Source organism: Pogona vitticeps, chromosome Z (genome assembly GCF_051106095.1).
Source record: "Pogona vitticeps strain Pit_001003342236 chromosome Z, PviZW2.1, whole genome shotgun sequence".
Taxonomy (NCBI): Eukaryota; Metazoa; Chordata; class Lepidosauria; order Squamata; family Agamidae; genus Pogona; species Pogona vitticeps.
Genome location: NC_135799.1, coordinates 2,178,745 through 2,193,930, shown reverse-complemented (window position 1 = coordinate 2,193,930; position 15,186 = coordinate 2,178,745). Strand labels below are relative to the sequence as shown.

Sequence of the window (15,186 nt, the reverse complement as noted above, 5' to 3'; positions counted from 1 at the left end):
TTTCTTACAGATTTCTTAAAGGGCCCACGCCCTAGTTTTCCACAGTCTCCATCTTGCCTCCATAGAACATCGGACAAACCTAACTCTGACGTTTGCAAGGCAATTCCTCCTTGCCTCCTTCCTGATGGATGTCTTCCTCAAGCTCCTCCTAAATCCACAATGCACTTGGTCTATGTTCCTTACGCTGCTGTTATTACAGTCTGTCCCCCTAGCGGTTTCACAAGCTGTCCACGCTGGTCTAGAACCTTCCTGGCGAAGAGACATCTCGCCTTCCTTTTAAAAGTGAATACCCGGAACATCGATCTCTCCAGGATTGAGACTTTGTCAACATCCTATCACTCAACTAGACTACTGCTGACCTTTCATTCGAATTATGTTCCTGGGATGCTGTTCTCATCTGTGAACCTATTACGACGTTGGGGTGTTACCCCTCACCGCTTCTTCAAGAATACCATCACTGCCAAGCTTATTTCAACGAAAGCTTCCCTGCAATCTCCTTCCATTGGCGCCTCTCCCTCGCCCAAGAGGACAAACTCGTCTCGAACTCTCAGATCTATTCACCCTCCCTCGGATTCCTTGCTGCTTGCCTTTACTTCGCCGATCCCTCCATCTCCAACGAGTGATGAAGCACCCCATGCCCCTAGGCTGATGGACCACCTGACATCTCCCTTGATCCCCTCTTCCTCCATCCTGCAACACTCCTCTATTTCTCAGGAGAAGCCTCAAGACCTCATCTCAGATCTCCAGCCGGACACTGTGTCTGCCTCAATCCAACTGGAAGCTTGTGACTGCCTTCCTGCATGCTCCAATCCTCCTGCTGCTTCTCCTCCCCATATTCCCCTATCTCCCGCATGTATTGTCAACCGGGGTGCCTCAACCAGCTCTTTCGCATTGGTCGACGCGATGTCCCAGAAACCCCCTCCACTTAATTTTGATTTTACCAACCTTATTCCTGCACTAGATGCTCCAGCCTCACCCTCTGACCCTGCCCGTCCTCTAGTCCCTGACCCCATTCTGCCTTCTGTGAATTCCTCCCCTCTTCTAGACTCTAACACTGCCTCCTGCTGACTGACTGTTCCCCCCCTGGCCCCCCCATCTCCCCAACCCTCCCTCCAACTGATCTCTTGGAATATAGGTGGCTGGAGAAAAAAAGCCTCGGATAAAGATCTGCTTAAGTTTCTCTCTAGCTTTGATATTGTTCTCCTACAGGAGACCTGGTTATTAGCCCCTCCATCTATCCCGGGTTTTTCTACTTACCATCTCCCGGCTGTTAAATCTAAATCAAGTGGGCGCCCCTCCGCGGGTCTTTGTTGCTTTTTTAAACCCTCCTCCCTATTTAACCTCATTTCCATCCCTTCCCCCTCATCCTATATTCAAATTTTCCTCCTTCAGTACGGCGAATTTAAAATTCTACTTCTTAACCTTTATTTCCCGCCTCCATCCTCTTCTCTGAATAGCACCTGGATGGAGGTAGAGAATCTTGTCAATCTTAATTTGGAAGCTAATCCATCTGCCCATATTTTGATCTTGGGGGACTTTAATACCCGGTTAGGACCCAATAATTCTGCTCTAGCCAAACAAATAAATTTGGAGTTTGATGAGTCGTTTCCCCCCTGGCTCAATTGCCCAAGGACTTCCAGAGACAAGATTATCACTCCTCATGCTACCTTTTTAATCAATCTCTGCCTCAACCTTCATATTGCCATCCTCAATGGCACATGGGGTAAGGACATTCCTGGGGAATATACCCATCTTTCTATTAGGGGACCAAGCGTAATTGATTACGCCATTGCTTCTCCAGCCCTCCTCCCTTTTCTCTCTGATTTCTCTGTTGGAGCCCGTGCCGACAGTGATCACTTGCCTCTTCTTTTGTCCCTAACCTTTCCCTCTTCGCTTCCCTCCCCTCTAACCCCCCCTTCACAACTTTCCTCCCGTCTTAAATGGTCTCCTCAAACAGAAACTGACTTCTTTTCTTGGACTCTACTACCAGAGATTTCCAATCTTAACCGTACCATTGCTACAACTGACTCTATCTCCACAGCTATTACCTCCTACAACACTCTTCTTGACTCCTTAGTTATCTCTCTTAGCAGTCCAACTAACCTCCCTTCTCATAACCGAGCTACCTCTTGGTTTGATTCTGACTGTTGGCAGGCTAAGAAGCAAGTTAGGTCCCTCTTTCACTCTTTCCGCCTTAACCCTACCCCAGCCTCTTTACATCTCTACCTTATTGCCAGAAGATCCTGCTTATTATTCCTAGACTCAAAAAAACATCTTTCCGCCCAACGCAAGTGGTCTGACCTGCTTCAAGCAATTCTATCACATAATTACAAGGCCTTCTGGTCTCTGGTTTCTTCCTCCACTACTTCCTTTTCTCCCGATCCTTCCTCCTCTATCTCTTTGGAGGTATGGATAGCCCACTTCTCTACAATTTTTTTCTCCCCGAATTTTAACCCCTCTCCCGATTCCTCACTGCAGGCCCTCTCTGATTGGCCTCCCGTTAGCTCTGATGAAATATTGGATTTAATCAGCTCATTGAAATCTGGTAAGGCTCCAGGCCCAGATCAAATCCTCACTGAGATTCTGACCAGTAACCCTCACTGGTGGTCTCACTCCTTGGCCAATCTCTTCACTTTAGTTAACCACTCTGGTATCTTTCCCAACTCCTGGTTAATTTCCACCCTGATCCCAATATTTAAAAAAGGTGATCCCTCCCTACCCAGTAACTACCGTCCAATCAGTCTTTTATCCTATATTGGCAAACTCTATTCAAAACTTCTTCTTTCCAAACTTTCTGCTTGGGCCTCTTCCATCAATCTTCCGGGGAAAGAGCAAATAGGCTTTCGCTCTGGAGCCTCCACCCTTGATCACGCTCTTCTTTTGTCTCATCTAGCAGAAAAATACTCCATCCACCATAAATCTAGACTGTTCGCCGCTTTTGTAGATCTTCAAGGTGCCTTTGACTCCGTTAACAGATCTCTTTTATGGGACAAACTATCCCAATGGGGCATTGACCCTCGACTACTCTTTCTGCTTAGGCGCCTTCATTCTTCAAACTCATGCCAGATCCGTCTTCCAAACTCCAATATTCTATCTGATAGGTTTCAAGTCAACAGGGGTGTCCGTCAAGGGTGCATATTAGCCCCCTTACTGTTGAACTTGTTCTTAGCAGATCTTCCCCCTTTCTTATCTAAAGCTGCCAACTCTTCCCCTTCTCTTAATGGTGCCCCTCTTTCAGTCCTCCTTTACGCAGATGATGCAGTCCTGCTCTCCCTTTCCAAAGCCGGCCTGCGTCTCCTTTTAGCCAAATTTCAAGATTACTGTTCCGTTAATGATCTTTGTATAAATTCCTCCAAAACAAAAATAGTTGTTTTTTCTAAATCTAGTCCTTTGTCCTTTTGGTCAGTCGGTACACACTCCTACCAGCAAGTGCCAACATTTAAATACCTTGGGCTGACTTTTCACCACAAACTAAACTGGACTCCACATAAAAAACTGGTTATTTCCACATCAACTACCCAACTCAATGCAATTTCAAAATTTCATTATCTTTCGGGCAACCAATTTATCCCAGCAGCCATGCATATTTTTCAGTGTAAGCTCCTATCCCACCTTTTTTATGGGGTGCCCATCTGGATAGAGGCCGTAAACCATGACATTGATTCCATTGCTGCTGCTTTTTTCAGAAAGATCTTAGGTGTTCCCAATATGATCCGCCTCTCCACCATGGTACTCGAATTGGGAACCCACCTTCCGTCTACCCTTGCCTGGGTTACCACCTTCAAATACTGGCTCCGCATCCATCTCCACTCTAACTCTAACTCTCTCCTTTTTGATCTTCTTAGTGATTCTTACACATCGAAATGGTTCCAACTGATCGATTCTAAACTTCTCTCTTTAGGACTGAATCTAGAATCCCTTTTCGATCTTGGATTACAACAGGCCCATTCCTTGATCAAGCACAAACTTTGGCAGCTCGAGTATGAGACACTTTCAGCCGATTTGAACCCCACCTGTTCTCCCCTTTTTTTTCAGTCTTTCTCCTTCCCTAGGACGTCCTTCCAACTACTTCTCTTTACTGACTAATCCTGACCAGAGAAGAGCATTTATGCAAGCTCGTCTGAATATCTTCCCATCGGCGGTCCATGTAGGCCGTTTCTCCAAGATTCCCCGTGCAAATAGGCTCTGTTTCTTCTGTCATACTTTACCAGATTCCCTGGATCATATTTTATTTCACTGCCCGGCTCATTCTTCTTTGAGAAAGCTCTGTCTTGAACCGTGGCTTTCTCTTTTTCCCAACTCCCTAGTTTTTTTCCTGAGCGATTCTTGTCCTTTGATTACATCTGCCGTTGCTGGATATCTATTGGAAATTTCTATTTTAACCCATAATCTATGATATTCCCCGTTGCTTTGAGAGTATTTTTCACCTTACTTTTCCCTTTGATTATTGTTTGTTTGTACCTATGTTTTCCTGTTGTCTGTTCATATGCCAATAAAGGAATCGAAATCGAATCGATACAAAAACATGAAATGTGAAAAGAGTTTCAGCGGGAGAAGAAATCTGCGTTCACATCAAAGGACCCATACTGGGGAGAAACCACATAAATGCATGGAATGTGGAAAGAGCTTTAGTTGCAGTGGTAACTTTACATCACATCAAAGGACCCACACTGGGGAGAAACCACATAAGTGCATGGAATGTGGAAAGAGCTTTAGTCACAGTAGTGACCTTAAGGTACATCAAAGGACCCACACTGGGGAGAAACCACATAAATGCATGGAATGTGGAAAGAGCTTTAGTCAGAGCTCCTGATAAGTTAAGAAGGCATAAGGAGCTCATTCAATTTTGTGCTGGTTTCCACTGGAAAGAATAAACAACAAAATGCTGAAGTAATGCAAAACAGAGAAAAAAGAGAATAAATGGAGTACATTTTGAAGTGCCTCTTGTGATGTCATCTTCACCCTTAAGTTGCGTGTTCCCGTGTCCTTGTCGGGCACACCTGCTGAACACTTTGGACATGATCTCTATGCTGAGTGTTCATGGCTGTAAAATTCAGGTTCTGTTTGCTTTGGCTTATTTTATATAACTTTACAGCATGAATGTGGGATATTTGCTTCTGTAGCCGGGATTCAAAAAAAAAAAAAACTTCCAGTATTGCTGCACAATGTTGTGCCTGTGTTGCCAGCAGGGGGAAAAAGTTGCCAAGCTTCCCACAGGAGAGGGCAGCCTGAATATTGACAGCAGGACTGGGAGCAGTGAAGATGGTTTACCCAGGACCCCCTCTCTTCTGCTCCCTGCCATCCACACTACCTGAAAGACAGCCCTGACCTTTGCCTTGGGTTTGAGAGAGTAGCGGTGGACTGTCGGACTGTCAGCTTCTGGGATTTCCCCTTGTGGGATGTCGCTCTGTGAACGGTAGTGGTGCTGGAGGACTCCTGCTTCACCTCTTGGCCACTGGAGTGTACAGAACATATGAGTGTTTGCTCACGAGTCCACTCTCAGCCTGACCACCCTTAAGCAAAGGGGCAGCAACGAATGCTCTGCCTGACCTGCTTTTATACCATCTTCAGCCCCTACAATCCCAGGGGCCTGCCCGTGGCTACAGCAGCCTCAAACTTTCCCAGTGAATCAGCTTCAGGGGTTTGGCTGACCTACACGCAGTTTGCTTCTCTGGCTTTCCTATGTGAGTAGGTTGAAGAATTAAATTTACTGAATTTCTCAGTGACCTGATCTATACGAACATTTTGACATAAAATTCCTGTACGTAACCTCCACCTCCTAGCTTCTTTATAATCACATGTACCCTTAAACCTCATATTTACCAATATGTGATCTGCTACTTTTATTAACCCTACGTCTGTCTTACAAACTCTAAATCACAATCACTAGATGCAAATATATATAATCTATCCTAAAATAACATAGATGCTGATGAATAAAAAGTAAACTAATTTACATCTCCTTTCACTTCTCTCCAAAAATCCTGCATGTCAGTTCTATTTATCAGTTTATTTCATATGATAATATTATACCTTGTTTCATTCTTGGTAGGGTTTAATTTATCTTCCTCTTCATCCATGAACATTTATCTTTATTTATCAAGACTTTAAACCATTCCATTTTAGCATCCTATCTCCATTTGGTCCCATACTCTGATGACATACCCCAGCAAAGCAACACCCAATTTTCCTTTAAAAAAACCCTAATCCATAAACCCTCACCGCAACATTTAATAATATTTCCCCCCTCTTTTTGGCAAGATCCTACCTGGCCACGGTCAAGTGCAAAGTCCTGCATCTTGGAATAAGAAACCACTTGCACACTTACAAGATGGGGGATACTTGGCTCAGAAAAACTATGAGCGAGAGGGATGTTGGAATTGTTGTAGATCTCAAGCAGTGGAAGAAATTTGCAAGTAAACCATGGAACTTTTCCAGTAAAACCTCAATTCTAATCAAACCCTCTCCTTGTATTTCTGAGTAAGCTGGCTGGATAGCTCTGTGGTTTAAATATCTGGTTGCAGAACCAGAGGATGCCTGCTGTTTCTCCCACGGATAAGGTCAGCTTGTGTGGCCTTTGGAAAACAGCAGGGTCTCAGAAACAGGGAAAGGGGAAAGACTTTAGAGTATTTTCTACCTAGAAACCCCCGAAAAAAGGGTTGCCATCAGTCAGAATTGACTTGATGGCCCATGTTTAATAGTATTTTGGATAGTGGTTAATATTAATCAACTATATTTTCCCATCACTGGCCCTTTGGGAAGTATCAATTCAGGCAAGTGGAGTCCAATGTTGTTTGCACAATACGGCAAATTTTTCAAATGTTGCCAGTCAAGCCTTCAGGAGACATATGCCTTTCAAAGGAGTCAAAGACAGAGCAAATTTTTGGTTTGACCTCCAGTTAGATTCTGCTCTCTGCTATATTCTCAAGACATCTCCTTTTTTCTCTATCAGGTAACACACGATGGCCAGAATTATACTTCTAGCCCTGAAAACAGTCAAGTGTGAAGCTGGGAAGAAAAGCTTAGAAAAACCCATGAGCTAATGGAGAAATGGCTTAAACGCCTGAAGTGTGGAGAAAGCTTCAGACCAGTGCCACTAGTTCAGTTTAAAGAACTCACCCTGGGGAGAAATGATACAAAAACATGAAATGTGAAAAGAGTTTCAGCGGGAGAAGAAATCTGCGTTCACATCAAAGGACCCACACGGGGGAGAAACCACATAAATGCACGGAATGTGGAAAGACCTTTAGTCACAGTGGTCATTTTAGGATACATGAAAGAACCCACACTGGGGAGAAACCACATAAATGCATCGAATGTGGAAAGAGCTTTAGTCACAGTAGTCCGCTTAGGTCACATCAAAGGACCCACACTGGGGAGAAACCACATAAATGCATGGAATGTGGAAAGAGCTTTAGTCGCAGTGGTGACCTTACGTTACATCTAAGGACCCACACTGGGGAGAAACCACATAAATGCATGGAATGTGGAAAGAGCTTTAGTCACAGTGGTAATCTTAGGTTACATCAAAGGACCCACACTGGGGAGAAACCACATAAATGCACGGAATGTGGAAAGAGCTTTAGTCAGAGTGGTAACCTTAGGGTACATCAAAGGACCCACACTGGGGAGAAACCACATAAATGCATGGAATGTGGAAAGAGCTTTAGTCGCAGTGGTGACCTTACGTCACATCTAAGGACCCACACTGGGGAGAAACCACATAAATGCACGGAATGTGGAAAGAGCTTTATTCACAGTGGTCATCTTAGGTCACATCAAAGGACCCACACTGGGGAGAAACCACATAAATGCACGGAATGTGGAAAGACCTTTAGTCACAGTGGTCATTTTAGGATACATGAAAGAACCCATACTGGGGAGAAACCACATAAATGCATTGAATGTGGAAAGAGCTTTAGTCACAGTAGTCCGCTTAGGTCACATCAAAGGACCCACACTGGGGAGAAACCACATAAATGCATGGAATGTGGAAAGAGCTTTAGTCGCAGTGGTGACCTTACGTTACATCTAAGGACCCACACTGGGGAGAAACCACATAAATGCATGGAATGTGGAAAGAGCTTTAGTCACAGTGGTAATCTTAGGTTACATCAAAGGACCCACACTGGGGAGAAACCACATAAATGCACGGAATGTGGAAAGAGCTTTAGTCACAGTGGTAATCTTAGGTTACATCTAAGGACCCACACTGGGGAGAAACCACATAAATGCACGGAATGTGGAAAGAGCTTTAGTCAGAGTGGTAACCTTAGGGTACATCAAAGGACCCACACTGGGCAGAAACCACATAAATGCATCGAATGTGGAAAGAGCTTTAGTCACAGTGGTAATCTTAGGTTACATCAAAGGACCCACACTGGGGAGAAACCATATAAATGCATGGAATGTGGAAAGAGCTTTAGTCGCAGTGGTAACCTTAGGGTACATCAAAGGTCTCACATTCGGGAGAAACCACATAAATGAATGGAATGAGCTTTAGTTGCAGTGATGCCCTTAGGTTACATCAAGGAACCTGCACTGGGGAGAAACCACATGAATGCATGGAATGTGGAAAGAGCTTTGTCATGGTTTACCATTTGTTTTAAAAAACGCCGGTGCTTCATTTCAGAGGATAGACAAGCTTTTGCATGGTCTTACATTTGCTAGTGTTTATCTTGATGATATTGCAGTTTTCAGTTCTGATTTTGAATCTCACATGTCACACATTGAAAGTGTGTTGTCTAGAATCCAGCAAGCAGGATTGACAGTCAAAGAGACTAAATGTCAGTGGATGTGGGGAAAAGTCATGTGCTTGGGTCATTTAATTGGACAAGGAGAGGTCCAGCCTTTACAAGCCATAAATGATTTGCCTGTTCCTACAACTAAAAAGCAAGTTCAATCCTTTTTGGGCCTATTTGGCTATTAAAGAAAATTCATTCCTGATTTCAGTTATTTGGCAACGCCTTTGACGGAGCTAACTAAGAAAAGACAGCCTGTCAAGGTAAAATGGACACCTGAGTGTCAAGGTGCTTTTGAAGCCTTAAAGGCAAAGATTAGTGCTGCACCTATACTAAAATCACCTGACTTTGACATACCATTCATTCTACAAACAGATGCTTCCGATTTGAGTCTTGGAGCTGTACTGTTACAGAAAGGGGAAGATGGGATTCCTAATCCAATCTCATATTTCTCCAGAAAACTCTTAGAAAGAGAAAGAAATTACTCAGTTCCAGAAAAAGAGGGCTTATCTATTATCTGGTCTCCTAATCTTCTTAGGCCTTATCTGTGGGGATGTAAATTCACTCTGCAGACAGATCATAGAGCTTTGGTTTGGTTGCAGAAGATGAAATCTCACAATCAGAAATTGCTGAGATGGCATTTGGCATTACAAGATTTTGATTTTGAAGTTCAGCACATTCTTGGAAAGTTGAATGTTGTAGCAGATGGTCTTTCCAGAATGTATTGTGAAGATCAAGATGTGACAGACCGTTGAAACACTGTTAATGTTTCACTGTTTCACTACTGATATGTTCCTGAGCACATGTAGAGTGCGTACTGTATTGAGTATTACTAACATGACTGTTTTTCTATTTTTCAGATAGTAGAAGTGCTTAACCTAAAGAATGTATTTACATGTTGCTGTTAGAATGTTTTTCTACCTCAATGCTTTGCTAGATTAAATGCTATTTTGAATGTGTTAAAGTTCATCATTAGTATTTGCACTATGTAACCAGCTAATTACTGCTTATTATTGTAATTAGTAGCCAAAAATGAAAACTAGATTTCCTGTTTCAGATTTTTGGAACTCCCAGAGGTGGCATGTCATGGTTTAGGTTATGAAGACTAAAATGTGATTTACTAATGGGATTTGAAGTCATGGAATTTTGTAGAAGGAATCCATATTGGTCTGTGTTAGCATAACTGGATGCTTCGAGAAGCTGTTTCTCCTAGAGCTAACTGGAATTTTCCATGAAGCTGCCTTAGCCAGAGACAATAAGGAGCCAAGACACATCGTCAGGACAAAGGACAACAACACCTAGCACATCCCGTGGGAAATGAAGGTGGAGTGTGAAGAGACAGCCCTTTATGCTGATTGGTTAACATCACAGAACAGTGGAGAAGAAGGGTGGTCCCAGCATGAAAGAAAAATGGAGAATGGAGACCGAGAGAGCTTGGATTTTTGGAATGATTTTAGTATTGATTTTAGGATGGAGTTTTGAGTTCCAAATGCCAGTTTTTGCTGTTATGCTAGGATGTAGTTCAGAGAAAGCATACAGAAAAGGGGACTATGCCTAGCTTACTTTCTAAGCTATTTTTAGAGTTTTTTATTTTATTTTTGTAGCTGGAATTTGCTAAGATTCTAACTGCTGTTATTCATGGAAATCTACTGGAATGCTATGCTTTTGCAACAAACTGAATATCTCTAAATTCTTTATTTTTCTAATAAAACAATAATTCTTAAAATCCTAAATTTGGTCTCTTGAACAGCAAATCTGAAATACTAAGTGACAGGCCACAGAGATGCTACTTGAGTCCATTACTAGCGTGAGTTTTGTTTGTCTTGACAGACTTTAAAACTCATGATTTCTAGCTTTGGTTGTTCTCAATTAATTGCTCATTAGAACAGACTTGGGAAAAGGGTAAGTGGTACTGCCTGGCTGGGTTGCCTGGACTCTGCTCAAATGTTTTAGGAGTACACTTACACCTGGAACCTCTCTGTTCAAGCATCAGGTGTTCTTTTAGAAGCCCCTGGGTGCTCGCAAACTTGAGTCAGAGTGGTAAGCTTAGGTTACATCTGTCATGATGTACAGTAGGTTATTGAAGCTAGAATGTAATTTCTAAATGGGATTTGCAGTCATGGAATGATGTAGAAGGAATCCATTTTGGGTCTGTGTCATTTTTACTAGAAGCATCGAGATGCTGTTTTTCTTCACAGCCAGCTAGCAATGTTATCTTGCAGTTAGCTTGGCCAAGGCCGAAGAAAGAGCCAAAACGTAGGGAAAATGGAAACAGCACCTGCAGTCCCATGCGAAAGGAAGGCGGAGAGAGAGACGAGCAGTCCTTTGTCCTGATTGGTGAACAGAGTGAAGAGAGAAGAAGGGGGGTTTCTTATGGGAGTTTCCAGTATTTTGCTAGGATGTAGTTCTTAGTAGGAGAATGGAAAGGAGGGCTCTGCATTACCTATTCCTTATCTAGTGAGTATTTTTCTTAGATAGTGATTTTATTATTTTATTTTTGTAGCTGGAGTTTGCTAAGTTTCTAATCGCCTCAGTTATGGAAATGATTTTGAATGCTATGCTTTGCAATAAAATGAATTCAACTAAATCTTTATTTTTCTAATAAAACAATTATACTTAAGAACTTTTGTTTGGTGTCTTGAACAGACAACCTGTTACCATACTTAATTTGATTTTCTAACAGGCCACAAACTATGGTGCTTTGAGTCCAGTATTTTCTTGAGTTCTCGGAGTTCTGAATGACTCTAAGACTCATGATTATATTTTGGTTTCTCAATGATTTTAAATTGGGAATAGACTTGGTGTATGAGTGCCAGTGGGACACCCTGGGTGAGACAAGGACTCATCTCAATCCAAATAGGGGTACATTGTACTTATAACCTCTCTATTCCGGCTTTCAGATTCTCTTAGGAGGACTGTTGAAGCTTACAACATCAAAGAACCCGCATTGGGGCGAAACCACATAAATGCATGGAATGCGGAAAGAGCTTTAGTCAGAGCTCCTGATAAGTTAAGAAGGCATAAGGAGCTCATTCAATTTTGTGCTGGTTTCCACTGGAAAGAATAAACAACAAAATGCTGAAGTAATGCAAAACAGAGAAAAAAGAGAATAAATGGAGTACATTTTGAAGTGCCTCTTGTGATGTCATCTTCACCCTTAAGTTGCGTGTTCCCGTGTCCTTGTCGGGCACACCTGCTGAACACTTTGGACATGATCTCTATGCTGAGTGTTCATGGCTGTAAAATTCAGGTTCTGTTTTCTTTGGCTTATTTTATATAACTTTACAGCATGAATGTGGGATATTTGCTTCTGTAGCCGGGATTCAAAAAAAAAAAAAAGTTCCAGTATTGCTGCACAATGTTGTGCCTGTGTTGCCAGCGGGAGAAAAAGTTGCCAAGCTTCCCATAGGAGAGGGCAGCCTGAATATTGACAGCAGGACTGGGAGCAGTGAAGATGGTCTACCCGGGACACCCTCTCTTCTGTTCACTGCCACCCACACTTGCTGAAAAACAGCCCTGACCTTTGCCTTGGGTTTGGGAGAGAAGCGGTGGACTGTCAGACTGTCAGCTTCTGGGATTTCCCCTTGTGGGATGTCGCTCTGTGAACGGTAGTGGTGCTGGAGGACTCCTGCTCCACCTCTTGGCCACTGGAGTGTACAGAACATATGAGTGTTTGCTCACGAGTCCACTCTCAGCCTGACCACCCTTAAGCAAAGGGGCAGCAACGAATGCTCTGCCTGACCTGCTTTTATACCAACTTCAGCCTCTACAATCCCAGGCGCCTGCCCGTGGCTACAGCAGCCTCAAACTTTCCCAGTGAATCAGCTTCAGGGTTTTGGCTGACTTACACGCAGTTTGTTTCTCTGGCTTTCCTATGTGAGTACGTTGAAGAATTAAATTTACTGAATTTCTCAGTGACCTGATCTATACGAACATTTTGACATAAAATTCCTGTACGTAACCTCCACCTCCTTGTTTGTTTAGTCGTTTAGTCGTGTCCGACTCATCGTGACCCCATGGACCAGAGCAGGCCAGGCCCTCCTGTCTTCTACTGCCTCCCGGAGTTGTGTCAGGTTCATGTTGGTTGCTTCGCAGACCCTGTCCAGCCATCTCATCCTCGGTCGTCCCCTTCTCCTCGTGCCATCACACCTTCCTAACATCAAGGTTTTTTCCAAGGACTCTTTTCTTCTCATGAGATGGCCAAAGTACTGGAGCCTCAGCTTCAGGATCTGTCCTTCAAGTGAGCATTCAGGGTTGATTTCCTTTAGAACTGATAGGTTTGTTCTCCTTGCAGTCCAGGGGATTCTCAAGAGTCTCCTCCAGCACCACAATTCAAAGGCATCAATTCTTCGGCGGTCTGCTTTCTTTATGGTCCAGCTCTCACTTCCATACATCACGACAGGAAAAAACATAGCTTTGACTATTCGGACTTTTGTTGGCAAGGTGATGTCTCTGCTTTTCAAGATGCTGTCAAGATTTGTCATCGCTTTCCTCCCAAGAAGAAGGCGCCTTTTAATTTCAGGGCTGCTGTCTCCGTCTGCAGTGATCATGGAGCCCAGGAAGATAAAATTTGACACTGCCTCCATATCTTCCCCTTCTATTTCCCAGGAGGTGATGGGACCAGTGGCCATGATCTTAGTTTTTTTGATGTTGAGTTTCAGACCGTTTTTTGCACTCTCCTCTTTCACTCTCATTACAAGGTTCTTTAATTCCTCCTCACTTTCTGCCATCAGAGTGGTATCATCTGCATATCGGAGGTTGTTGATATTTCTTCCGGCAATCTTAATTCCGGCTTGGGTTTCTTCCAGTCCAGCCTTCCGCATGATGTATTCTGCATATAAGTTAAATAAGCTGGGGGACAATATACAGCCTTGGCGTACTCCTTTCCCAATTTTGAACCACTCAGTTGTTCCATGACCAGTTCTAACTGTTGCTTCCTGTCCCACATATAGGTTTCTCAGGAGACAGATAAAGTGGTCAGGCACTCCCAATTCTTTAAGAACTTGCCATAGTTTGCTGTGGTCCACACAGTCAAAGGCTTTCGCATAGTCGATGAAGCAGAAGTAGATATTTTTCTGGAACTCTCTGGCTTTCTCCATAATCCAGCGCAAGTTAGCAATTTGGTCTCGAGTTCCTCTGCCTCTTCGGAATCCAGCTTGTATTTCTGGGAGTTCTCAGTCCACATACTGCTGAAGCCTACCTTGTAGGATTTTGAGCATAACCTTGCTAGCGTGCGAAATGAGTGCAATTGTACGGTAGTTGGAGCATTCTTTGGCACTGCCTTTCTTTGGGATTGGGATGTAGACTGATCTTTTCCAATCCTCTGGCCACTGTTGAGTTTTCCAAACTTGCTGGCATATTGAATGTAGCACCTTAACAGCATCATCTTTCAAGATTTTAAATAGTTCAACTGGAATGCCATCACCTCCACTGGCCTTGTTGTTAGCCAGGCTTTCTAAGGCCCACTTGACTTCGCTCTCCAGGATGTCTGGCTCAAGGTCAGCAACTACATTGTCTGGGTTGTCCGGGATATCCAAATCTTTCTGATATAATTCCTCTGTGTATTCTTGCCACCTCTTCTTGACGTCTTCTGCTTCTGTTAGGTCCCTTCCATTTTTGTCTTTTATCATGTTCATCTTTGCGCAAAATGTTCCTCTAATATCTCCAATTTTTCTGAACAGATCTCTGGTCTTTCCTTTTCTGTTATCTTCCTCTATTTCTTTGCATTGTTCATTTAAGAAGGCCCTCTTGTCTCTCCTTGCTATTCTTTGGAAGTCTGCATTCAAGTTTCTGTAACTTTCCCTATCTCCCTTGCATTTTGCTTCCCTTCTCCTCTCTGCTATTTCTAAGGCCTCGTTGGACAGCCACTTTGCTTTCTTGCATTTCCTTTTCTTTGGGATGGTTTTCGTTGCTGCCTCCTGGACAATGTTACGAGCCTCTATCCAAAGTTCTTCAGGCACTCTGTCCACCAAATCTAGTTCCTTAAATCTGTTCTTTACTTCCACTGTGTATTCATAAGGGATTTGGTTTAGATTATACCTGAGTGGCCCAGTGGTTTTTCCTAATCTCTTCAGTCTAAGCTTGAATTTTGCTATGAGAAGCTGATGATCAGAACCGCAGTCAGCTCCAGGTCTTGTTTTTGCTGACTGTATAGAGCTTCTCCATCTTTGGCTGCAGAGAATATAATCAATCTGATTTCGATATTGCCCATCTGGTGATTTCCATGTATAGAGTCGCCTCTTGTGTTGTTGGAAAAGAGTGTTTGTGATGACCAGCTTATTCTCTTGACAAAACTCTATTAGCCTTTGTCCTGCTTCGTTCTGAACTCCAAGGCCAAACTTCCCTGTTGTTCCTTTTATCTCTTGGCTCCCTACTTTAGCATTCCAGTCCCCTAGAATGAGAAGAACATCTTTCTTTGGTGTCAGTTCTAGAAGGTGTTGTAGAT

At 43.3% G+C, this 15,186-nt stretch overlaps 2 protein-coding genes and 1 pseudogene across 3 annotated transcripts in view; 2 read left to right on the top strand and 1 right to left on the bottom strand.

Moving 5' to 3' along the window:
* The window catches only part of LOC140702929 (uncharacterized), a 547,856-nt pseudogene that overhangs the window by 77,385 nt on the left and 455,285 nt on the right, over nt 1-15,186 (bottom strand). The window lies entirely within an intron of this gene.
* Nucleotides 1-15,186, top strand: part of LOC140702944 (uncharacterized) — a 540,061-nt gene that overhangs the window by 93,769 nt on the left and 431,106 nt on the right. The gene's annotated exons all lie outside the window — the stretch shown is intronic.
* Nucleotides 921-15,186, top strand: part of LOC144585107 (uncharacterized) — a 31,390-nt gene continuing 17,124 nt past the window's right edge. The window contains 2 exon segments of the mRNA XM_078382614.1: nt 921-4,816; nt 7,159-8,456. Of these exon segments, the coding sequence (XP_078238740.1) occupies nt 4,487-4,816; nt 7,159-8,456 (1,628 nt within the window). The 5' untranslated portion in view covers nt 921-4,486.